Source organism: Pezoporus occidentalis, unplaced genomic scaffold (assembly GCF_034315485.1).
Source record: "Pezoporus occidentalis ecotype Australia unplaced genomic scaffold, CSIRO_AGI_Poc_V1 ctg148, whole genome shotgun sequence".
Lineage (NCBI taxonomy): Eukaryota > Metazoa > Chordata > Aves > Psittaciformes > Psittacidae > Pezoporus > Pezoporus occidentalis.
The window spans coordinates 348744-374648 of NW_026913295.1; the positions used below are offsets into that span (position 1 = coordinate 348744).

The 25905-nt window shown below is 53.8% G+C and overlaps 1 protein-coding gene across 6 annotated transcripts in view; it reads right to left on the minus strand.

The window, feature by feature from the left end:
- Window positions 1-25905, minus strand: part of NTN1 (netrin 1) — a 100184-nt gene that overhangs the window by 8884 nt on the left and 65395 nt on the right. For 4 of the 6 annotated variants that reach the window (XR_009963169.1, XR_009963166.1, XR_009963167.1 and 1 more), the window contains 3 exons: window positions 23623-23772; window positions 20477-20530; window positions 2421-2495 (listed from right to left, as the gene is read on the minus strand). Coding sequence is in view for 1 of the 6 variants with exons in the window: in XM_062610537.1 (XP_062466521.1) it covers window positions 2421-2495; window positions 20477-20530; window positions 23623-23772 (279 nt within the window). In the remaining 5 variants the exon portion in view is untranslated. The remainder of the gene's footprint in view (window positions 1-2420; window positions 2496-20476; window positions 20531-23622; window positions 23773-25905) is intronic. The other 2 variants (XR_009963168.1, XR_009963170.1) reach the window with 2 other exon arrangements.

Here is a 25905-nt window from a genome sequence, read left to right on the forward strand (position 1 = left end):
CCAACGGAAACAAACAGATAAGAAAAATAAATAAGGGAAAATATCCCCTTTGAATCGCTGAATGAAACGGGGAGCTAAAAAGCCCCATTGAGAAGCGCGGGGCGGATGATAGCTTCCCGATTGAGCGGCGGGAGAAGTAACTCTGTTCAAGCTAATTAGGGTCTTTTAGGACATTCAGTCCAGCGATGCCAGTGTAACGGTGAGGAAAAGAACCTCCTAATTGGCTTCCTGCTGGGGTGTCAGTCCCAAAGTCTTTATTATCCCTCCCTGCACCTTTTCAACCCTTTCTTCTCTCCCTGGCTCTGTCAAAGCCATGGGCTGCCCCGGCCCGGCCGCGCTCTGCTGCAGCATCCCTTCTCCTGCTGCCTCGCCGGGCAATTTGCCCTTGGAAAAGCAAATCCATGGTGGCTGCGGGGCTGGCTGGGGACCCTCCCGGCTCCAGGAGGGCTCGGGTGGAAGCACCCAAGGTCCCGTGCTGGGACAGTCTGCGCCAGCTCACCCCAAACCAGCCCCGGCAAATGCCTTTGGCTCCCTTGTGCCTTTGCAGAAGGGAGTGGTAAAAGAGGAAATAAAAGCTCTTTCCAGTACCAGTATCCACTGCTCTGGAGTCATCTCCTGCCCGAGACAGCTCTTGAGCTGCTCTCATCTCCTTAGCGTCTGCTGAAGCGCCTGAGCCCACAGTACAGCCTCAAGCAGAGCCAAGGGTGAGCTCTCACCCGAACCCCCAAGAAACGTCTCCCTGGTGAAGCCGGACAAGCCAAGGAGCAAAACCAAACTGGGGCCGGGGCTGCCCCTTGAGCAAATCCCAAGTACTGCTGCCACCAAAACATTGCAAGCCTTTGCCCCAGAGCCACAGGGGCAGATAACACTGCTCGGCTGTAAGCATGCTTCCAGGGGGATGCATGGCCCTACCAGCCTCTGAGCCCCTGGGACCAATTTGGATCATGACAGGTCCGAGTTTCCTGCTATCAAGTGGCTGTTCTCTCCTCTTGAGAGCAAATGCTTTGACATGAGCTCGGCCCTTAGAAGCCAGGTGGGAAAGTGAAGGGATGTGCATGTCTAGTGTGGGAAACACATTCTCTGCTGGCTACTAAGGTACAAATGACCTTAGCAGCCAGCAGAGAATCAACACATGAAAACCCCATGGCTTTAATAGGCTGGTGCTCAGCCCCACTCCCATCTTTAACAACCCTATGTTCTAGCAGTTTTCTGTCCTGCAATTAAACCCTTTTCCCCAAGGAAAAAGGCATTCTCTGGACCTTCCCAACACCTGATGAACCTCAGTGTGACCTTGCTGGATGGGGACAAGTGCACCCAAGCCCTGGCACCAAGGGATGCTCTCCACAACGCTTTTACCATCTGAGTAAATGGGAATGCAAATAAAACATTTGCCTTCAGCCCCTCTCCCTTCCCCTGAGCCTGCGGGGAGGTGCCAGAGCACAAAGCCAGCGCGGAACATCCCTCGGCCGGCCCTGCCGGGGAGTGCCTTGTCCGGGGATGGGCTGTTAAATGGGAATTTGTTCTGCTCTTGCAAACACTTCCCAGACACGCTGAGCCGCTGCTGGGAGCGCGTTTAGGGGAGGGAGGAGGTGTCTCCGCTCCAAGATGCGTTGATGCAGATGGAATGGGAGGTTTTTTCCTTGGTGTTCAGTGAAAATATAGATACATAAAAAAATACACGCATAGAGATGCATAGAAATCCTGCCAGGGTCAGCGTGGACACCTCCTGCGTGGACCCACTGGTGGCCACACTGGGACTGCAGCCACATTAAAAATACTCCCAGGAGCAAAGAAATGGGGTGGGAGGTCGGGATGTGCCTGTTCCAAGCTGCTGCTCCAAGCTGGAGCTGTGGAAGGATGCTATGTCCTCGAGTGCCAGCAAGGATGAGGATCCCACAGCCTCCCTAGCATGTCCCAAGGCTGCACCACCCTCTGAATTTGCCTGGGAATTTTAGGGGAATGGATCCAGACGACAGGAACCGCCTGCTGCATGTCCCCACAGCAAAGCACAGTTATTAAAAGCTGGTGCATGTAACAGCACAGTGAGAACAGAAAGGACGTGGTGTGATTGTGACCTAGAGGACACCGTGGGATGGGGATGCTATGGACCCTGATTTGGGAGTTGCCTCAGCATTTGCAGGGGGACTCATATTCCCCAGTAACACATTGCATCACGGCTCCACCAAGCATCACTACCCAGGGCTGCCTCTCCCAACCCAGCAAAAGCCATATCCCAGATGCAGACACCCCAGCACAGGCAGGGGCCGTGCAGCAGACTGGGGCTCCCTGGTCCCCCTGTGCTTGGGACCCAGCTGGCAGCCTGTGCCTGAGCTGGGCTTGGGGACACCCGGGAAGGAGATGCTCCTGCTCTGCATCCGTTTGGAATGCCTGGTCCCTGGGAAGCAGCAGCCGAGACTCACCATAGTCTTTCTTACAGTACTTCTTCATGTTGATCTTCAGTTTCCCCTTGGAGGCTTTGCAGTATGAGTCACAATCTGCACAGGAGAGAGGGGGAGGGCAAGAAAACATTAACAAAACAAATTAGCCTTAAAATGAATAAAAGGCTGGGGAGGGGGGGGGGTCAGCTCAAAGCTGCAGCCTGCCATGAATAAGCAGCGTGCCCGTGATATCCATCTGCCAGGCCCCGATTGGGTCGTCTAAGGGGGCATTCAGAAAAACCTTCCTTTCTAAAGAAAGCTGCTCACAAAGGAAACCATCCTCCCGCCCGCCTCCCCCAGCCCAGCTTCCCTGGGCCGCCTCTGTCTTCCTGGGAGACCCTGGGGGCCTCCCTTATTGTGCCACCCAGAGCTTTTGAGAGCCACACAAATTCCCCCTGTTCTTCAGCTCCCAACTGGAGACTGCCCGGAGCCCACAGAGGCCCCATTGTCACCCCTAACCCGGGCCGGTGTCAGCCTTTGGCATTCATTGCCGAGAGATTCGGGCTGGGGTCACCTTCCGACAATGCAGGTCAGAGAGGAAATTAGCAGCCCATGAAGCATTAGCAAAGCCTTTTGGTGTCCACTCTACTGAAGTGTGCAAATAAAATACCCCAGTAGGAACGTTTCATTTCTAATGGGCCCCCACTGCTGGGACACGTTGGCTGTGCCCCGGTGGTGCAGCGGCCGGTGCAGCGGGCAGGTGGGAATGCTGGCATGCTGGCACGGCGCGGGGCTGGAGCTGGGCCACGGTCCCAAGCGGCTGCAGAGATGCTGAGCCCTGCTCCAGTAACTGCTGCTCCTGGGGACCTGCTCCCATGTGGGGTGAAGCCAGATGGCATCACAGGCAGGTAATGCCACAGTGGCTGGAGGTGTGCCACCCCGTGCCAGCTCCCAGAGCCAGGGCTGGCTCACAGACACGCTGTCCATGCACATCCCATGTCTCCTTAACATCCATGGGTGCTAAGGAGAAGCCCCCAGCGCCACAGAAAACCCACACCTGGCTGCAGCAGGAGGCCTTGGTGCAGCAATAGTCCTTGAATACCTCCAGCTCACCCAAGTGCCCATTGTTCCTCCACAGCCACCACTGGTGACCAGGACTGAAAACCTGCTGGAAAGCCCCAGCAGTGCCGAGGGCTCTGGGAGCAGGGTGGGATGCTGCGGAGATGTGGGGTGCTGCTGATACCCACAGCCAGCACACGCGGGGTGCCTGTATCCTGCCCCAAGCCACACTGGCAGTGCCAGACCAGAGCCACCCTGCCTGTGCAACATCCCAGGTTCTCCAGTGGACCATGACCTGAAGCTCTGGGGGAGAAGCTGTGCAGTATCCCCCGTGTGTCCTCCTTTAGCATGGCTTTGGCACACACAAGGGTGGCATCTGCCACAGCCTCAGCAGGGCTGGAGGCCCCATTTCTTATGTCCTTCTTTCTTATGTATAAGAGCCCTTTCAAGAAGCAGTTCCTTCTGAGAGAAGCTGACACTAAGCAGGCCTGGAAGAGAAACTGAGGCAGCGGTGGGAGGTGGCTGCACAGCTGCAGCATTTCCTGACAATGGCTCTGTTTGCAGCTCTGCTGTATGCACAGGGGCTGCGGTGAGAAGTCAGCTCTGGGACGGGGCTGTGTTGGACAAGGTGGTCTCCAGTGGTGGATGCACAGAGCCAGTCCAGGCAAGGAGGGCACCAGCGTCTGGGTGCACTGGATGCTCTGTGCTCTCTTAGCTCACCAGCCTCAGTACAGGAGGTGTCCCTGGGATGGGAGGTGCATTCAGAAACATGGGGAGATGCTCCAGGAGGTCTAATGGACACCAAATCCAACCCTCCCCATTGGCAGCAGAGCCAAACCCAGTCTGAGCAAAGCAGCATCTTCTTTTTCATCTTGAGTGGGGAAACCAACAAGAAAGGGAACCCCAGAGGCTGAACACCCACATCCCAACATTACCAGGCACCACTTTACACCAGCACCTCTGATCCATGCGTGCCCCAGCCTATCTCAACCTGTCCAGTGTCACCTCATCTCAGCACCATCCTTTTGCTCCCATCCTCAGGAGAGCACCCACAGTAATACATGCCTTTACATTCTTTCAGTATGACCCCGCAAGGGCCAGATGTGAAAACTGTGCTAGAAAGAGGAGCACCTTCCTCCTCTAGGAGGATCTAAGATCTCTGCCCAGCTACAACCCAGCCAAAGCCCTTAGAAACTCAGGAGCTGAACTGATGACTGAGCGGCTGATGCCTCCCCTTTGGTTTTCTCACCAAACACAACCCTAAACATGAACTAAAACTTTAAATGCTCTGAGAAAAGAGTGGCTATTCCATAAAATCTATAGTTCAGATGATGGAGATTCGCTAGCAAAGTTCCAGCTATGGCTGTGTGGCACATCGTGGGATGTGACTGCTTGGTGTCACTGAGCCCAGGGAGCAGAACTATTCCTGATTCAAACTGGCAAGATGTTCCTGACCATAAACATTGAAGGAGTGGTCTACAAGGGGATAGATGTGCGTGCAGGGGCTTAACAGCCCCTTTTGCTCACTTGCTTGGTGCACAGGCCATCTGGCTGCTCTGCCCTGCAGCTGGCACTACTCTGCTCAAGCACAGAAGCTGATGCTTCCAGGACACTAACGCGGTTATGATAAACATGATGATGGTTCTCCTCCGGCACAAGAAGCCTGGAGCTCTGTAGGTATTCATCACTGCTGTCACGTCTCGGCCCCTGTGCAATAGCTGATCTGCAGGAAAGGCTGGCACAAGATGGGCAGGCAGGGAGCAACCAGCAGAGCAGGGACAGTGCTTGGGAGCTCTGGCTGGAGAGCTCTGCTCCCCTGCCCAAATCTAAGTCAGGTCAACAGATGTGGGGGGCAGCTGGCTCTGAGCACTAGTGACAGGCATGGGTGGGCAGCAGCCCCAGCATCTGCAACGGGGCCTCCACCAGCAGAGGCCACCGAGAGCAGGTCATCCCCCAGCCCCACAGCACTGCTTGTGGGATCGAGCCCCCCCGAATAGCAATCAGATAGAAAACACCGCTCAGGACTTTAATCCAGACCACTCACAAGAGCAACCCCGAGCCTCTTCTGCAAGCTCTCCTCACAGAAACATCCTTAACCACATCTGAGATCCCAACCTTTACACTGCTGCCATGACATTTCCACTCTGCCTGAGATGACAGACCTGGAAACCCAGAGCTGTTTCCCAGCCAGGGAGGCTGTGGGGTGACGTGGCACCACCCATGATGATGGCCCTCCTCTGGTGCCCCTTCCCCACAGCCTCTGCCTGCCCGCAGGGTGCAAGCCTGGAACCAGGTTTGCAGCCCAGGACACCCAGCTACAGCCCAGCCCTGACCCTGGCTCTGTAACACAAGCCTTGCTCTGCCTTCCCTTTCTCCTCTTTCCCCCAAGCCCACAGGCTGTGCCAGAGCCTCAGCTGGTTTAAATTGAACTTGATGTGGCCAGAGCCAGCTGGTGTAGATCAGTGTAAATCACCAGATGCCAGGGCTGATTTACATGGGTGGGGGATTTGCCCTGGTTCATTTCCTTTGTCTCCTACGTGGAGAGCTCTCCTGCCTCCTGGGTGACTTGGAGACCCTCCAGGGCCTCTTTGGGAGGGCAAAGGAAATTTCTAAGGGCAAAGCATTGATTGAGCTCGAGTTTGCTGCTGAGCAGAGCTGCATCTGCGGGTGATGGTGCTGCAAAAGCACTGCTGGCTCAGGGAAAGCGCGTGGAGGGGCTTTTATGGAATATTATTTTAATGCTGCCTAGAAAGGACCCTGCTCGTGTCCATCAAGTGATAGTTCAGCAGTTCAGGCTCCGGGACAAGGCTGGCTGAGCTGCTGCTTCCCTGATGGAAGCTGACAGCAGAGCCAAACCTAAAGGCTGGGGAAGGGATGCGAGGAAGGGGCAGCTGGCTGAAATGGGAGCAGAGGCTTGAGTTGGATCCTGGAGTCCTCTAAGTGCTGTTTCAGTGACTGTGTACCAGAGATGTAGATGTGATGTGAGACTTGCAGCATGTGTCCTCAAATACTTCTGCTACGAAAGTGTGCAGTGCTAAGGAACGTGTTGTTTGTCCTGACTGCGGGAGGATCCTGTCCTTGCCTTGTGCCCAGCTCTGGAAGGCTGCAGAGGATCAGCCTGGAATAACCTGCTCTTGGAAGAACTGCCCTAGTCTGACCAAAGGGCCAAACTGAGAATAAAAGGCGGCTGCCTGAGGAAGTGAAGGCTGCTCTTGGGATGGGGAACAGCCTGGTACTCGAAGCAAGGGGTGATAAGTGTCCAGTGTAGTCCCAGGTCCTACAGGCATAATGGGGTGGACACCACTTGGCTCTGCCCTAAAGGACTGGTGGATGGGCTCAGCCCCAGCTGCTCTCTGCTCCATCCCATGCTACACAGATGTCCCTTGCATGTGTGGGTGCAGAACAAGGATTGGTCCTCACCCTGGAGCTGTCCTGCCCTGTTCCTCTCAGCCTGGCTGGTCCCAGGCGGGACTTGTCTGCTTTGAACCGACCCTGGAACCTCTCCAAGTCCCTCCTAGCCTGTATTTGGCCTGGCCATTCCCCTTGTGAAGGGCTTAAGCACCCCTGGCTACAGCACCATGGTGCTGGAGGAATTGAGTGGTGATAACCAAACACCCTCCTCCCCTGCTCCCAGCGCTCTCCTCCCTGCGTTTGTTCAGCTGCACGAATGTTTCGGTGCAAATCCCCACTTCAGAGACACAAAGCCAAAGCCTGACCTGATGCTTTTGTGTTTCATCACCACATCCTGAGGTGCCGTGGGCCATGGTGGGGACATCTCGCACCTCCCTGCCAGGTCTCTGGGGCTGGGAGCGAGCGGACACTTCCAGAGGGAAAGCACAAACTTTGTGCATATCCCAGATATTTGGAGCAGGAGGATCTGGGAAGAGGCTGTTGGAGCTACTTGTTCGCGAGGGCTGGGAGCAGGTGGCAGGCGGCTGTTTCGTGTCCATTGCAGCTTAGTAAAACGTGTCAGCATAGCATTCAGCAGCTTTGCAGCTCAGCCCATCCCCTTGATATAACTAATTCCCTGGCTGAGCAAAGGGTTTTCACAGCTAAACACCTTCTCTGGTTTGCCTCTTTTTTTCTCTTCTCCAAAAGTCACATTTTTAATCTTTTACGTTTCCCCATGTTGGGGATGGTTTGGGCAGGATGGGGGCTGCTGGCGTGAGACTGAAACCTGCAGGGTGCTGAGCCCCGCTCTCCTCGCTCTTTGCTAAAGCACCTACTCCTGCTGGTGGTGCTGGGCAGGATGGAGGCAGCCGGAGCTGAGCAGCATTCCCGAGGAGCCGCTGCATGGGAACCGTGTCTTGCTGCGCTTGCAGTTCCAAACGAGCTCTAAGCCTCTGCGAAAGCCACATGTCGGTAACGGAAATTAAAGGCCCCTTGATTCTGACATGATAGAACGATTAAAGCCACATTTCTTGGCCTGGTACCTAACTCAAAATGCAGATATAAAGCTTAGATCCCCAAGGGGAATTGGATTTCTAATCCCAATTTATGCAGCTAAATTCCTATTGATTTCCCTCAGGTAGGGTCCTAAATACCTTTGTGGGCTGAGATCCAAAGTGGAGGTGGTATGGCTTAGAAGGGGAGACTCAGCCTTGAATGTTTGGCCTCAGCATTTTGGGGGTGAAGGGGGCTTGCCTGCTTTCTCCCTGCGTGCTCCCGAGGAGCTGTGCTGCTTGCTGGGCTGCTGTGGGTGGGGGCCTGGGTGTCCCCATCTCCAGTTTGCACTGGGTGGGATGTGCAGCCGGGCTGAGCCACTAAATGAAGGTCGAGGTCCAAATGTGAAACCCTAAATCCATGAGCACATCACCGGCAAAAGCAGGACTGAGTAAATAAAAGTGGGGATCTGCTATAAAATCCATGCGAGTGCCCACGGGGAGGACGGTGAATGTCTGCTGCGCTTTCGTGAGCTCTGACATCACAGCAATGCTAAGGATGGACCCAAGTGGAACCCTCCCTTCACTGGGAGTCTGGGAATCCCAGCCCCCAGCTGTGGTCCGTGCCCATACCTTGCAGCTGAGCCAGCAGTGCTCTTGAGCAAAGCCCTGATGTGCATCCTGCCTGCATCAATGTTCCCTGATCCCATCCAACAACCACGAAACTATTCCAGGTGCTCCAAAGACCTGCTGCAGGCTGTAGTCCTGTAGGATGCACAGGACAATGTGTACAACAGTTCACAACTCCGCAGATCTGCAGAGCTTTGTGCTGCCCCATCCCACAGGACTGAGTGTTCCTCCAAGCTGTTGAGGCTGTGGGAATAAATTTCCAACCCCTTTACAGGCAGGAACCCCACCCCCACATCTTCAGCTTGTGGTTGGGAGCATGGAGGAAAAGCACATGGAGCAGAAGAGATGTGCCTTGAGAGAGCCAGGATGCAGGGGGGGCAGGAACAGAGACATCTTGTCCCCGCTCTGGGATTGAGCGTATGCTCAGTTTGTGCCCAAACTGGACATGAAAATATTCCTGTAAGCCATCCTGAAGCACCCCACAAGCAGCTGGAAGCCACACTCTCAGGCGACATGGGATAAAATGAAATCACTGCCCAGCGTCAGGACGAGTTGGCCTGCAGAAGTTATGGTAGGGATGCCTTTGGCTCTTGGACTTCTGGGTGTTTCCCCAGATGACCATGAAATGCTGTTTCATGTCCTACAGCACTAAAGCTGCCCCTTGCTTCCATCCCAGGGAATTATTTTAATACCTCCATCAGCCTCAGAGAGCGGCATTCTGGGGAGTGCCAGCTCTGCTGGACAAACACGCTTGTTCCAAGCTTCTAGCTCTTGGCACTTGCATGCATCCCAAAGGAGAAGATGCTCTGGAGTAGCCCTCTCCTTGCACAGGAAGCATGGATGGGCTTGTCCCTGTATGTTTAGTGGCAAGGGCTGCAATATATGTGGCTTGCAAAGCATGCATTGGCTGTGAGGGATTGATGCTGTAATTTAATTTGGGCTGGACTCCAGTGAGAGTCTCTGTTTCTGAGCAGGCTTCTTTAATATAAAAGCGAACTTAAGGTAGAGAATCTCTCCCACGTTTTTCACTTTAGCAGTGGGATTGTTTCTCCTGTGCACTGCTGCAGCTCTCGGCAGCCCTCTCCCCTGGTCCAGCCAATGGACAAAGCTGGGGTGTCTGTTATGACTAAATTGGCTCTTCTTCCCCCTACCAGGCTACGACCCAGCTATTATACATGATGCTCTTAGCAAATATAACGTGCAAATTAGTGCTTTTCATTCTGGGGCCAGTGGTGCCTCTGGCTGGGTGGCCTTGGTGATCTCTCCCCCACAGGCAGGAACTGGTATGGGGAAGCACATCGTTTGCAAGCCTCAGACCTGGGATGAGCTGGGACTGGGCTGCTCAAGTCATGCATGCATCTTGTGTGGTCAGCAAAATGGTCTCCAGACTTGAAACTCTCCCTTCCTCAGCCTGTGGATGGGGATCCTGAGGGCCTGGGTATGTGCACAGCAAACCTCTTCCATGGGGCTGCGTTTAACCCCACAGCTGTGTGACTCTGCTCTCTGTTCCTCGTGACCTCCTGAGCTGGCCCAGGGCAGACCCCACAGTCCTGGGAAAAGCAGCTGGCAGAGATTTGTCCCATCAGCTCATGGGGCTGCCTCGGACAGGGTCTGTGACCACGTCTGCTCTGTGTGTGAATGCAGAGGCACCTGCTCAGGCACTGGGGCATCTTCTGGTCTCCGAAGCAGGCTCAGGAGCACTTTGCACTGAGGCCAGCCCTGTCCCATAAGGAGCGCAGGGACCTGCGCCAGCCCCCTCTGAGCAGCAGCAGTGTGGTGAGATGTTTTCACTTTTTGAAAGTGAAGTTATTTTCACCCTATTGACCCCCTGGCAATAGATATACCACATCTTTTCTGCAGGGCAGCACCAGGACTCCCTGGGACCACCTGACAGGAGCATCCTCAGAGCTGCCTGCAGCCCTGCCTGCCCCCCATGCTGCACACCACGGTCTGCAAAGGATCCTCACATGAGAGCGTGAGGACCTGTGCCTGAACTGGGGACTTGTGTGGTGCTGGGGTAAAAGATGGCTAAAACCCACCCCTGCACCAGGTCAGGCTGCCCGCTGCAAAGGGAGAGCCAGGTCCACAGCCCTGCAGGCATCTCCAGCGAGGACAACTGCCGTTAACCTCTCCCTTGGAACAAGAAGGTGCAAATAAGCCCACAGTAGCCTCCTTTCTTCTGGCTGAACAAGATTGATTGAAAAACAAATTGGCGCAAATAAAGCATGTAATTAGATTAAAGCCTCTTGCCTGGAGCGGGCGGAAAGCGGTGGCGGGTGCTTCGCCCGAGCCCACAGCCCTCTTCTCACCCTCACAGCATCCAGCATGGGTCGGGGGGCACCAGCAACCCATAGGGTGCAGCTGGGGCTACCCACCACCTCCAGGAACTGCCCATGCTGGGGCTGGTTGTGCTCAGCCGCCCTATTTCAAGCTGTGTCCTGTTGCAGCAGCTGGGTCCAGGCACGGTTTGGATGCTGCCAGGGCACACGCATGGCTCTGCCTGTTTGGTGCAGCCTTGGGACCCCTGGGTGCTGCGCTCAGGGGGGAAACCACCCCTAGGCACCACCCGATTCCCACTGTGGGCTGGGGTGAGTTTGCTCTCCGTTTTGTCAGCTGCCTGCTGCCAGTTCTGGAATGGGAGGGAAGGGGTCTGAGCAATTTTTGGTGTTTCTGGGCATGGGTGTCCATAGCAGCCACGGCCTCATTAGCATCCCAGTTTTTCCCAGCTATAAAGGGAGCGGGTAGGCAGGTTACGGCCACTGGTGACACCACAGGATCATAGAATCGTTAGGGTTGGAAAGGACCTTAAGATCATCTAGTTCCACCATGGGGGGAACCCGGCTGTGCCAGACACTAACACATTGGAAAATACCACATGGATACGGAAGCTTTATGGCTCATCCACCCCTGACACTGCACTCTCCTTGTCTCTCTCCGAGGAGTGGCCAGGGCTGGCAGCACATTTCCTACCCGCCTCCCTCCCCATAGCAGCAAACCCAGTGCTGAGCCCCAGGACATGTGGGGATGTGGGGTGCTGGCCCCAGTAGTGCTTCATCCCCAGCCAGTGCTTCCCCACTGCAAATGGGTCCCCTGCCACTGATGGGTGATGGGCTCCAGGGCTGCCGCTCCCAGCGCTCCTGGGGACACAGCCCTGCCGAGAGCTGCAGCCAACATGATTTAACACGATAATAGGAAACCATCAGTCTTCAGGAGCGCTGGTCACCCTATAAATTCCCAGCCTGACAGCAGTTCCTGGCCAAGCGGGTGCTGTGCGGGATGGGGGGTGGCAGGACGTAACCAGAGCTGGGGCAAATCAGTTTCCGCTCCGGGGGAAACACGGCAATGGAGGGCTGGGTCTGGGACAAACACTTTGTTGTGCCAAGGGGAATCTGCACTGGAAACATCCCAGGATGGGGAGACAATCAGTTCATTTCACTTCAAAATCATCATCATTAGTTTTGTTTTAGATGGGCTTGACAGGAATGCTGGGCTTGCAAGTCTTTGCTCTGAAGCCCATGGCTTGGCTTTGGTGTCCAGGGCTTGTGGTCCTCCCAGGGTCAGAAGAATGGTCCCCAAGGTGGCAGCATCCCAGGGCTGGGGATGTGGGGATGGAGGGATGCAGGGATAGAGAGGTAGGGGCTGAAAGGATGTAGGAATAAGGGGGATGAGGGGATGTGAGGATGCAGGAAGCCCTGCAATAGGATTTTAAGATCATGATGCAGTAGTGCATGAAACTTATCTGCATTTGAGCAGAAGTTTTGTGGTGGTTTGTTTTGTTTTGGAGCGGGGGGAGGGTGTTCACAGACTTTTTGACGTATTTTGAAGTGACCAGAAGTTTCCTCATGGGAAGCCCCTCACCCCTATTGTGCTCACAGCCATTTACTGTGGGTCACCATGAGAAACCTCTTTTCAGGAGGAAGCTGGATGCTTCAACCAATCAATCAGTCAATCAATCACGCAGTCAATCCATCACCTTGCTTACAGCCTGAGACAAGTGAGAGAATACCCATGCAGGGATGAATTAATTACTCATTGGGATGGGTACAAAGCTGGAGACGTCCAGGCTGATCCCAGACTTACACCAGGGTGACTGAAATGAGAATTTTGCCTCCTACTTGTACCACAGGCTGCTGTACAGAGATTTCTTCCCAGCCTGTGGGATGCTCCCAGCTCTCTGCAGAGCTTGTGCTCACTCTTACTGCTTCCTTGGAGTGAAGAGCTGTGATTTTTCTCTCTACCAGTGCAAAGTCCCATCCTGGCCATACCCCACCCCTGGCTCTGGGAGCATCCTCCCCAAGACAGAGCCTGGCAGCTCCTCCTTGGCCTAGCCAGCGACTGGGAGCCTTTGTGGCAAGTCCTGCTCCGGGCTCCAGCTTTGCACTGCTGATCCCCTGCAGATGTGCCAGTGCTAACAGTGTACCCACACCTGCACATGCTCCTCTCCAAACCCAAAGAAAAACTAAGGCTAGCTGGTAGTCTGCACGCAGTTCTGCAAAGTTAAGACCGTGATCTCCTTTGTTGGTCTGGAGACAAATCTAGTTTGAAATCTGACACCTCCTCAAGCTTTTGCTTCTCAATCCATTATGTTAATACGATGTCTTTCGATAGTCCCTTCCACGTTAAATTTGCAAGGTGCTATGTAAGTTGTTTTGGTCTATTTTTTCCAGTTTGCCTCTGATAAAGGAGGTGCCCCCAAGAACCAGCGTCCCACAGGAGCCTGCTCCATGGAGAGCATTGCTTTCTCCATCAGGCAGCAGGCAGTGCAGGTTCCTTGGGAGAACGGTGCTGGGCTGGGTCAACCACCCTGGTGTGGACACTGGAGGAGGTTGGGAGGCTGTGCTGAGCCCAGCCAGCCCAGCCTGGGCATAGACCTGCTTGGCACTGTCTGTCTGGGATTTTGGAGGGTTGCAATGTTCAGTGCACGTTGGCAGGGTTGGTGGAAGGCCACCTCTGAGATAAAACCATGGCACAAGGGAGAGACTCCAACCCAGCCATCACCCCATGGGCGCCCATGGCTGTGGGAGGCAGGGGAGATGGTGTTTCAAGGGGCATTTCCCCGGCCCCTCTGACACAGCCCCCAAGGCTATGTTGATGAGGTGCCATGGGAAAGTGCCACCATCCAAACGCAACCACTGTGGTGCAGCCTGGGCACAGAGCTGCCGCCTTCCCTCCCGGCCTGCTCAGTGCTCTGCGAAGGAGGGAAAATGGGAAACTCGGCATGGTGCAGGACTTACTTCCTCCAGCCCTCTGAGAGCTCACCCAAGAGCTGTGCTCACATGCCCGTGCCAGGCACCGGCTGATGAGCCAGCTCCTCTCTGGCCAAGCCGACAGCACCCACTGCGTTTCCCTCTGTGGGAATAACACTGGGGAGAGCTTTGAGGCTGACTTCACCTGGGGATGGAGCTGGTTCAGCAGGTTAGATAAGAATTGGGGAAGGGGCTGGGGAGCGGCAGTTTGGCCCCATGTCCCATCGTGACTGGAGGTGCTGCGTGATGCCAGTGGCCTGTCCCTACGCTGTCATTTTCCAAGCAAGCCTCGCACCCCTTGCAGATGTTGTGGAGGCAGCTGGAGGCTCACATGGCATTGACTCCTTGCTTCCAGCTGCTGCAGCTCATTAAAAGGAGCTACGGTACATTTAATCCTTTCCTAATGTCACTTTTCCCTTGAAGCTGTTGCTGCAATGATGTTCACAGTGTTTATGTGACCGTGAGCAGGGGGGACAGTGGTCCACAACCTCTGCTTGGCAGTGGAACTGTTAGGCCAAAAAGGTCGTGTTCTCATAGGGATGCATAGGTACAAGCTGGCTGTGAGGCTGGAAATAAGGAGGTAGCTTCCCACTGCCCAAACTGTGAAATTCAATCACAGCCTCTGTACCTGCAGTGGGAGAAAGTGATTTAACTCATCTTCTAACAGTCCCTGGGGAGGTTTTGCTGGGGTGATGGAGTGCTGGTGGCAGCAGGCCTGAGGGACCCCTTTTCCTCCATCTCCATCTCCAAAGTCAGCTTTGAGCCTGTGACCACCCTCTGAAATCTGCATTTTGTCCTTCTGCTGTGGGACGAACAAGCCTTGCTCCTGACTGCCCTGGGGGTGATGGCTTGTACCTGGGAGCAGGGTGCACGCAAGTACAAGACATCGCCTTGATTCATCTAGGCATGGGCAGGCAAAAAAGTGAAGCTTTCAACCTCCAGATGAGAGAAAATCAACCCTTTTTTAGGGAGGGACTACTCTGACTACCAGTAAATGGTGCTGCAGCAGGAGTACCAGCTCATCAGAGGCCAGTTTTCCCCATTCCTGGGTCTTGGTGGATGGATTCTGGCTAAAATTTGGAAATTTCCCCCCAAAGCCTCTAAGTAGTGAAAAGCCACCTGCAGCCTGGGAAGGATGCATAATCTCCAGCTCTGCCATGGGAGAGGATGGAAGGACATCGGGGGGACCCAAAAGAGGTCCAGAGAGCATCACAGAGGTCGCAGGAGGAGGTCTGTGTAGGGTATGACTGTACAGGTACATGTGGCGCACAGGAATGGAGTGGGTGGCATGAGGACAGTGCCTTGACCCAAAAGCTCCCAAGGATGTGGTGGGGTTTGAGCGGGTGGAGAGTTCAAGGGAATGTTTTCTGCTGTTTCCTACAGAGTTTCTATTTTCCCAGACTGAAGCCATAACCTTTGTGTGTGTTTTTTCTAAGCAGACACGGGAGCAGGAAGGGCTCCGGCTGCACACGTGGGCTTGGGGATGGGTTTTGGTTGGGGTTTTGCTTTTTATCTCCTTGAGACTATTCCAGATTGTTCCAGAGCAGAGCCCAGAGACCTGACTGCCCATCTCCCTTTGGGAAGGTGTTAATCATCCTCGCCTACCACTGCATGCACCCACCTCCCCACCCCTGCTCTGCACTCTGCACTCTGCAAGCCGCAGCCAAGCCGCTTCAGGTCCATGCACATCCAGGCATTGCTAAGAGAGGGGGGTTCCCCTTTTCTGCAGTTATATCCAGCCTCTTCCTCCCCAGCCAGGATCAAAAGGGCTCAGCAACACCTTGAGCCCAAATGACTTCTGGAAAATCCAGATCTGGTTTTGAAACTGCAGAGACGGATTTCCAGGGGAAAACCACACAAAACTGCATCAGTCCAATCACCTGGTTTCATTTAAGCCCACGAGCTGAAATCATCCACCTAAGATAATCATTTCCAAGCCGATCTGGATTCAGTTCTGATAAGACAACAACTGACTGGCAGTTAGGAAACCTTTCCCCCCCCCCCTTACTTTTTTTTGTCCTTTTGCTTTGGCTCCTTCTGCATCTCTGAATAGGACCAGAAAATGATGGGGTGGTAGCAAGAGCTTTTCTCGCCTGGCCACAAAAATAAGAAGTACCCCGTCCTCATCCTCCAATCTCCTGGCATGGGCGAGCATGAATGTATTTCATCTAAACAATTCGGCTTTGGACCATTTCCCCAGAATTGATTTGGACCTCTGAGAGCTGAGCAGAGCCAGGCAGGACCCCCCACGCCAAAGCTGACATTGTTCCACCCCTTGTATCAAGGCCAGCTTTGGCCTGTGCTCTTCTGAGAGATGATACCCCTCATTGACTTAGAGTGGTGATTGGTGATTGCTAACTCGGCTCTTGGAGAGGAAAGCACTTCCTCTTCTGCATTGCTATGAGCAAAGGAAATAAAGCAGCATCTCTCCCAGAAATGGCTGCACCTCCATCTCTTGAACCCTTTTGCTCCCATACTCTGGGAGTTCTGCCTCCCAGACATGCTGATTTAAGGATTTATCAAGAAAATACCATGAATTTCAGCAAGATGCTTCAGGGTGGTGGTGGGGGCTGAGCAAGGCCAGAAACCAAGACTGCCTAATGCTCCCCACTGAGAGGAAAGGCTGAAATATGGAGGGTTCAAGCTCCCTGGACAAAATGGTACTTAAAAAGTCCAATAAAAATCATTCTAAGAAGAATTACGATCAGATGCTGGGCCCATCAGATTGCTCAACTTGGCTCGGCCTCCACTGGGCTTTCACATGGAGGCAGCATGAGCAGCTCCTGGCGAGATGGATTGCTCCCTGGTCGCTCCTTTGGGCAGGGATCAGGGAGATCCAGCCCTCCAGCAACATGGGGATCCATGACGCTGTCAAGTCATGGCTCGCAGGCTGTCAGGACACCCGACTCGCTCCCAGCCCACAGATAACCCTCTCCCAGCACCCAGCAAGAGGTTCCTTCGCTGAAGGGAGGTCTCTAACCCTGCTGAAATGTTCTCAGCTGCCGGCCTTATGCAGACTTGGTTGGGCTTGAGCAGATCCCTAAATAACCCTTCTCTCCACAACAACGATGCAGAGCTACGGGCCTTGCTCCTTCCCCAGTGGGGTTGTTCGCTGGCAGGATCGGGGGGGGCTTGGGACTGGGGGCTGCAACCATGCCAGCAGCACCAGCGTGAGATGTCCCCTTTGTAGCAAGGCTGGAAAGTGTTGCAGACACCTATCCAAAGCTTTGGTCAAAGGTGAAGGGCACATCCTGATCAACACACCTCCGATCCCTACAGCCATCCCTCTTGGCACTCATCCAGAGGGATGCATGGGATGCAGGGAGCACCAAGCTCTCCCTACCTGCTGCAGGGACCTCCTCTTACCCAAGTGTCTACGTTCTGTGCCTGCAATAGGCTGTGCATCCCCTCGTCCTGATCAAGGGTGCTTTTGCTGCAGGCTCTGTGCTTTTGCCTGTGGGGGGACCAGCCCCTGCACCGGCGCACCCAGCACAGTGCCTGGCACTGGGCTGGCGGCTGTGACTCACAGCCCAGGGCTGCTGCGGGTCACACTGCCACAGCACATCAGCTCAGGGCACACACTGATGAGGGCTGTGGCCAATCGAGGTGGCACAAGGAATGTGGGGAGGCCGAATGCAGCTGCCCCAGTTGGCATCTGCCCAGAAGAGTGAGGAGAGGTCACAGAAAGGAGCAGTTTGTGCAGCTGTGTTGGTACCCACATGGAGCACACGAGTGGGAGATGTATCACCCTCAAACCCGTCCTCTCCCATGGGCACAGCAGGGCTGGGGGCAGCTCTTTCCTCTCAAGCCAGAATGTTGGTTGATAGATGTGGATAAATGGTGCTTCCTCCAAGACCTTGCTTGCAAGCAGCCCCTCTCGTGGTCACTCTCTGGAAAGGTGCAGGAGGATATGGAAACTGGCATGGAAAGACTGAATAATAGAGAATGTCCTCAGAAAGGCCTCTTTGGACTCATGAAAAGCAGCATGGCCAGATAAATGAGCTCCTAACAGCAACAAAAAGACCTTGAGAAGTCCCTGTGGCCAGTTCAAATTTGGGGACGCTGCTCAAGCGTCACCACTTGCCACTGGCTGGCTTAACAGGGCAGGCTGCATGCAAAAGTGACCTGAGGGATGGACAAAGCAATCTTTCAGTCATTAAGAAATGCATCCCATGCCATGCAACCTCATTTCAGGCAGGGGAGGGGATGGCACAAGCCAAGTACTTGTGGGACTTGGGGATGGCACAACCCAAGCCCTTAGGAAAGGGCTGGGGCAGCTACACTGGGAGGGATGTACTCTGGTCCCTGGAAGGAAGGAGCCCAAGGTAAGGAAACTCCACCAAGGATGAGGTTCTGGCTGGGAGGTCCCTGGTGTGAGTGTCCGGCTGCTTCCACTCCCTGGGTCAGTGAAGGTGCAAGCATGGAGGTGCTACAGCTCCACACACAGGTCTTCACCTCAGGAGCCAAGCTCCTTGCAGAAAGGGATGTAGGAAGACATCTCTGCATCTCCTCAGCTGCCAAACGTCCACATTCATTGACAGAGACTGGCACTGTGGTCTGCTCTGCCACCCCTGCGGCAGGCTGGGAACAGAGCGGGCCTGGGAGGCTGTGGCAGGAGGAACAGAAGGATCCTGGTGTGGAGCACAAAACCTCGGTGCTCCCAGGCCATGAGACAGAATGTTTAGTCTGCAAGTCCCTGCTGAATAGCAGGGGCCCAGGAGAAATGTGGTGACCAGCCCGTGAGAAATCTGCATCCAGCACGTTCAGGTGGCACTGCTGGGATGCACCTACATTGCCCCAAGGTGCAGTGTTGGGTGAATGAAGGAGCTGCAGAGGCTGCAGGAGCTGCCAGCTCTCACACTGGTCATGAGAAGACTCGGGGTGTGCCTGCCCATGCCAGGGGCTTGGGTCTGCCATGGGGTCCCTTGCAGACAGGAAAAGATGGGGGGTGGAACAGGAACTCAGGGAAGGAGCTCTCTGGGGAAAAGGAGGTGGTGAGGTTCACTATGGGCTGTAATTGAGCTCCTGAGGAGACGGGCAAGATTTATCCTGATGGAGGTGGGTAAGTGAGGCTCACATTGACAGGAAACAGTGCTGTAAGGAAGACAAGACCTTCCCCTGCTTGGCTTCAGATCATTAGGTGGGACAGTCTCTTTTTCATTGTGATGGACTCACCAAACCGCACGCCTCATGTTGGCACCTAATTTATAAGGCAAAGCAGCAAAAGGACTGGTCACCAGTGCCTGAGCTGGCAGCATGGCTGAGGCAGGTTTTTGCTGTGTCTTTATGCTCCTTTCAGCCCTGCATGTCAGTGGAGATGCTTTAGGAAGCACGCACAAAGCAATAGGCACAAACCCAAGGCTGCAGTTTGGTTTTTGCTCATACCAGCCTAAGACAAGACCCTGAAACAAGAGTTGCTGCTACTGTGTTTACGAGTGGCAGAACTTGTCCTGGGTATCAGTCCTATGGAAAACCCTGGGCTTTGCTTTCCCATGACACTGAGGACTGAAGACCTCTGTCCTTTTGCTCCCTGGGCTTCCCATCTCTGGAAGAGCTCCTGAGCATACAGCAACAGGCACAGCCTGCATGAAAAGCCCTGCCACAGGACAAGCCTTGGCTCAGAGTTCAAGTCAAGGTGATGTCCATCACTTTTAGTACAAAATCCTTAATTTATGACCCCTCCTGCACTGGTGGGACAAAAGTAAACATCCTTTACACCCCTTGTCCTTCACAGCCCCAACGCTGCTCAAATAGCCTCAGAATCCACCACAGTGGGACGAGGTGAGTAACCCTTTCCCGAGGCCTCTGGCTCCTGCCATCACCCCCTGCTCAGACCAATCTGACCGGAGGGAACTGGGGACAGGATAGTCCCCAGTGACGCAGTGGGGCAGGAGTCAGCCCCTCTAGGGGTGTAAATAAGGAGGGGATGATGGTGGGGTGTTGGTGCAGTTGTGGTGCTGGAGATGGGGTATATGAAGAAACGTGTTGAGCCCAGTTGCATGGGTAGTATTTGGTGCAAGAGAAGGGAGGGGAACAGGAGGGTACATACGCTGTGGTATGACAAAGCTTTCTCAGGACTATCCTCTGTATTGCAGCTTGCATATATACAGTGATCCAGGTCCATCAGGGCTGTGCTGCTGTCCTCAGGCTTCAGGACCTCCTGCTCCAATCTAAGAGGCTCCAAGCTCCTCCTGCTCTTACAGTTGCTGGCCTTGAGACACTTTTGAGCACAACTGGCCCCAACAATGCCACTAAGCACAGTGTGTCCCACACCAAGGACACACAAAGGCAGACATGAGATGCATTGCTATAGCATACACAAGTCACACCAGCACCTAAGGTTGCTTAACACAAGCAATAACAGGCAAATGAAGGCAATGCTTCCATGCAGCAGCAAGCAGTGCTTAGGTGTTTTGTTCTCTCTCGGAGGATTTTTGTTTCTCCAGTCCTTCTCCACCAGGACTCAGTGAAACTGATAGCCTCTTGAGAAGGTAACCCTTAAACTTCAACAATCAACCAGTGGTGGTCTTGAGTCCTTACCTCTTTCCCATCAAACATTGCTTCCACATTGAGTAATAGATACAGCTCCTCTGGGAAAACTTTTCTGCATCTTCTCTAAGCTCCCATGTGTTCCTAGAAACACCCATTCCCAGGATGCTGAACACGCCTTTCAAACACTTGGGCATTTAGGGCATAAAAGGAACCTGCAATTTCATCTCAGGCAGATGATGGCTCAAAAGACATTTACCATGGAGATGCTTTAAAAGAACAGACAACATACCTGCAGGCTCCTCTGTGCTGCTGGTGGCCGTGGTGGGGGGAGCGGCGGGGATTTCTGCGCAGGACAGCGAGAAGCAGATGGGAAAGGAGAGGAGATAAAAGTAGGAGGTATTATTCCAGATCCCAAAGAGCCTGGCCCCTGCACACACCTCGTTTTCCCTTCCCAACCATGGGAGGTGTTTCCCAACTATGTCCTCTAACAATGAGCTTTGCAAGAGCCCCAGAAAGCAGCAACCAGGCCTGTATCTACTGCGGAACTGGGCCTCAAAAAGGGTGTAGGAAAACCAAAACTTTTAGCTTTGGCTGCAAATAAAAGAAGATTGAGCCAGCCAGAGAACTGATATGGTCCCAGACACAACCTGCTGCAAGTGCTAGGTCCCAGTGTGCAGCCCAGGGTAAAGGATGCTCTTGCAGGGGCTTGGAGGGTGCAGGGTGCCCAGCGCCAGCAGACAGTGGAGCACTGCTGCCTTTCCTTGTCCCTGGGTTGCCCCTTCCAGCTGCTGTTTCCATCCATGCCTCAGGCAGTGCTACCCCTCCTCTTGCGTGAGGAATCATGCAGGTAAAGCATGCATCTATATGCTGTGATATGAGCGTTATTTAAAGGAAACAGAAACATATCTGGTGCCAATGCAATGGTCCCTGGCTTTGATTTGGGGCTGGCTTTGCATAGCTGAAACCATATAATGTTCTGGATATTCATGCCCAAGTCTGACTGTGTTTGTTGATGCTAAAAACGATGGACTGCAGATGGAGTACATTATATGGTCCGAACTTTGGCAAGATGATCTCCTTTCCCCAGTGCACATACACAGATCTCATTACCGACATCTTTTGTGCATTTAGGGCACAGTGATGCAATTTCTGTGCATCCCTGGGAATCCTGGCAGGGGAACACACCACCAGTCCATTTGGAAAGTGGAATTTCAGCATGATCTGGGGGTTGGCATCAGTCTTTTTCTGCTTTTGCTCTCAGGAACCTGCCTGGCCATAGAGGCAGGGATTGCTGGGGTCTGTCTGAATTGCAATGATGGCAGCTCACAGGGATGCAGCCCAGTTAGCATTAGATTACTTTTTGTGCTGTTCAGTCCTCATACAATTTAACACAGGCCCAAACCCATGTGAAACACATAGTGCATAGTCAGGCAGTACACGAACAGCCAGCACAGCCATCCTGGAGCTGGCATCTGGATGAGTGCTCATGCTTGCTGGTGAGGGCTGCAGTACAGACAGACCCCACTGGTGCCTGTGGGTACCAGTGATTGTATGTGTGTACCAGTGATGAGGTGATTGTTGCATGACTATTAGTCTTTGGGACAAGGAAGATGGAAACAATGGTAAATCAGAGAGTAACTGCTCTTGCAGAGAAGGTGAACAGCCCCTTGCTAGCTGCAGCGTACATGCACCCTCTCAGTGCCAGACAGGAGAGCAGTGTGGGAAGGGATGGAGGGCAAGTGCCCTCTACTAAGCATGTACAAAATGTCTGTGAAGTGCACCCCTCACCACAGGATGCACTGTCTGATATTTTTCAAGGATGAAAACGTACTGGTTGGGTTTTTCTAGGATGAAAGAATTGTGAGTTGCTCATATCCTCACTTTAACTGCTTTAGCATCGTATGTGAAGATCAAACTCTCAAGAACTGCACAACGGCTTCATAGCCAGGCCAGAGTGTTGCTTGAAACACATCTGAACACAAGTTTTGGCCCCTCAGAAGGGACATTTTGCAGAGACACAGCAGTCAGGGGCTCTTGCGGGTGCCAGGCTGGTGGCCAGGTTGAAGGGCCAGGGCAGGGCAGCCCTGCCAGGCTCACACCACATCCTGGTGTGAGCATCCTGGAGCGCAGGCTGTGTGAGCACAGCCCAGCTCCAAACGCCTGCTCGGACTGTGTTGAAATTCTGTGTCTGTCTTTATTTAGTGCGATGAATCCCAAGGGAGGTGATGCAAGGAACAATTTACTCTCTGATTTGCCATGGCTCTGGGGAATGATTAATGATAAACCTTTGCGCATACTTGCTGCAAAGCATGCTGAAACTGTGACTGCAGCATCTTGGGGAAACAAGCATCTGGTTTGAGCTCTTGCTGTCCCATTGCAACACAGGGAAGAATGACTCTCTAGTGACTGAAAGCCACCCTGGAATGTATGTTTTCTTCAGCAGGAGAAGGTGGAGAAAGGGTATCTGCCCCATAGCTTGGCAATGGCCAACCCAAGAGGCAGATGCTGTGAGGGGACAGCACAGGAGCAGACTGTGGGCTCCCAACAGACTTGATTCTTTCAACGTTCACTTTTCTTTTCCCACTGGGCCTTCTTGCCCCCTTTAGCAGCGGGGAGTCAGCCTCGAGGGGAGCAGCCCCTCCTTCCCAGCCCATCCCAGGCACTGTAATTCCAGTGCTTTGTTTCGTTAGGGCAGGTGATGTCTCACATGAGGTGCATGAGGTACTGAATGATCCAATAACAGCAAAGCCAACAGGCAGCAGAGAGGAGCACTGGGCTGAAGCACACCTTGTCCCAGCAGTGAGTGCTCAGAGGGACTGGGTGGGGATGTGGATGTCTGCAGAACAGGTGCTGCAACAGAGAGAGTTTGGGAGCTGTACCTGGTGCTTGATGCTGTTGTTGTGAGAGCAGAGGATGACAAATTAAAAAGCAAACCCAAGAAAGCAAACAGTAAACCAGTCTATGTTTCTGGGTGGGTTGTGTGAGTGTAAGATCCCCTTTAGCAATCCAGGTGCTGTTGGCTGTGTTACTGTGATGGCAGCTCCAGAAAACCAGCAGTTCCTCTGATTTGAGCTCTGTACCAGTGCAGCACACAGCCTGATTTTGGACTTGTAATGATCTCCCTGATGTGGTACCCCAAAGCAAATGTGCTCTCTCTATGAAGCAAAATCAGATTAGTGGCAAATTTGGCTGTAGATTCCCTTACACAACCCACCCAGAAGGCAGATGAGCTTCTTGGAAGCTAGGGGTGAACTTTGGATGATATGCCCTATGGGCAGTAGAGCTGGTCAGGGGTCACAGGCCCGTCATCCCCTGAGCACTGCCTGTTGGCACAGATGTGCGGGTTAGTAGCCGCCCAGCCCGGGCAGTGGCTCCTGTGGATATATGCAGGTTAATATCTCTAATCTACAGACACGGAAAGAGCAATCCACCTACTTATGCAGGGGGCAATGGGAGACCGGCTTTGCTGGTAGCCTTTGGCGCATCGATTGCACGTGATGCCGGTGACACCGTCTTTACAGGGACATTGGCCTGTGGTTTGGTTACAGGTTTGGCCGGCGGCACCCACGGGATGGCAATCGCACTCTGTGGGGGGAACACACAACAAGACGGTCAGGGAGGAAGAGCTCTGGTGCCGGTGGTGTTGGAGGGAATGGGGCTGCCGCAGCGCTCCCGGCACGGCTTCACCTTCTCCTCAGTGGTGCAGAGCTCCAGCAAGTGTCCGGTCCAGCCGGGACTGCACCGACCTGAAACAGAGGTGGCGTTTGGCAGAGGGGTGTGCGCGGTCATCGCTTGGTGCGGAGGGGCAGCGCCAGAGATGGGGCAGCTGAGCCGCAGCTGGTCCCACTGCAAAGACGGAACCACAGCCAAGACATCCTTCCCAGGGAATGAGGGCAATTGCCAGGGAGGCAGCATGGCGTGGACCTGCTCCAGGACCCCCACCCCTGCACGCTGCAGCGGCCGTGTCCCACGGGTGCTGTGATCAACAGTGTGCAGGACTTGAGGAGGAGGGGAGCAGGCAAGGCTTGTGGAGCCACAGCACCCACTGCCCACACCCCAGCCAGCTTCAAACTCCCTTGGGGTCCCTGGAGCTATGGCGGGGCTGTAAGGAAGAGGTACAAAATCAAGGAGCATTTCATCACCCCTCCACACAGGAGACCTCAGGCAGAAAACAACTGCTTTTAGAGATGTTGGGAATTCATTTCACGTGCGCTGCAGAAAAAAAAACCACAAAACCACCCTCCTTTCAGTGCTGTTGCTTGAGCCCTTCCCCGCTGAGCAGCATCCCTGGCAGCTGGCACTGTGGGCACAGGAAGGAAATGCCCTTGTGGGATGCAGGCAAGCTGGAGGACCTGCTGTTCCTGGCCAGATGGATGGAGGCTTGACAGCAGAGCTGGGCAGATGTGAAGGGTTTGGCAGAGGATGTAAATACTGCACTTGAAAACATTCACCATCTCATTTCCCACAGTGGGACTTACTGGCGCAGCTGTTTGTTACAGGGGAAAAAAAGAAGCTAAAAAACCCCATCAGGGCTTGTTATCATCACTGCTCCAAAAGGATTATGGCCTTGCACATTTGTTAACAGCCCTGATTTCTAAGAGCTGCAAGCGCCATGCCAGACTGTGGTCTGCCCCTGCTGAGCGGTGGCAGGGAAAGGCAGGAAAGCTTTCCTTTTCTTGTGCAGCATCCTCGGGAATGAGCCAGCCAGAACCCTGCCGGGGGAGCACTGCTCCTGCTCTCCTCCTGCCCCTCAGGGGAGCTCTGATTTGGGGTTTTTGAACACTTCTGATTTGGGGTTTTTGTGTAAAAGTCCTGCTCTTACCCCCTGCCTGGAGCTGGCTCTGGAACCAGGCACTTCAAACCTGTCTGTAGCGGAAAACTTTTCTATCAAACCCAGTTTTGATTGGAAAAGTTTCAACATTGAATCAGTGTGGCTGGTGATGGGCGCAGGGAGCAGAGGATGTTTAGGTGGGAAAGCCTGCACGCTGCAGCCCCAGGGGATGGCTTCAGTATTGCTGGGGGAGAGGAAATAAAAATACCTTACTCCAGAGCCTGAAGAAGGAACGGGACAAAAAGGGGTTAAAGAAGAGCAGAGAGGCTGGAGTTAACACAAAAATAAGCAAATCAGGGAAGGGTTACACAAGAAGAGGCAAAGGGCAGGAGGATGGGGAGGAACATGCCTCATGTTTCAGGCGTCCCCGCTGGAGCTGCGCTTGCTGTTTTCAGGCATCGCCTGCAAACCCCCATCCTGTGAGTAATCCTCCCCCATGTGAACGGATTGCAGTGACTTCAGTGGGACCACATGGATGAGAGAGGGGGAAGAAAGAGGAGAAAATGGGAAAAAAAAGCCTTTGTGATGAGTAAGATTTACAGAATCAGGCTCTTGGAGGACGGGCTGCAGAGCACAGAGTACTCTTTGGACACCACATAAATAAATAGCAATGCTGCTGCTTCCTTCCCTCATGAGGTAATGCCTCGGCACAGCTTGTCCAAAGCTGCCGTGGTTATTTTTACAGACATATCTGTCTGAGGTTGTCTACTCTCTTCCCAAGCTGGGCTCCTGAAGGGGTCTGCAGCACGGATGTTGGCCACGTCCCCGTGGGCATGTGTGATGTGGCCTAAAGCAGACAAGTGGCAGAGGAGCTGGGAATCACTGGCCCTTGGTCCAGGACCTCACCAAGAGAAACCCGTGCTGGAAGGCTGCTGTCCTTCCAACAC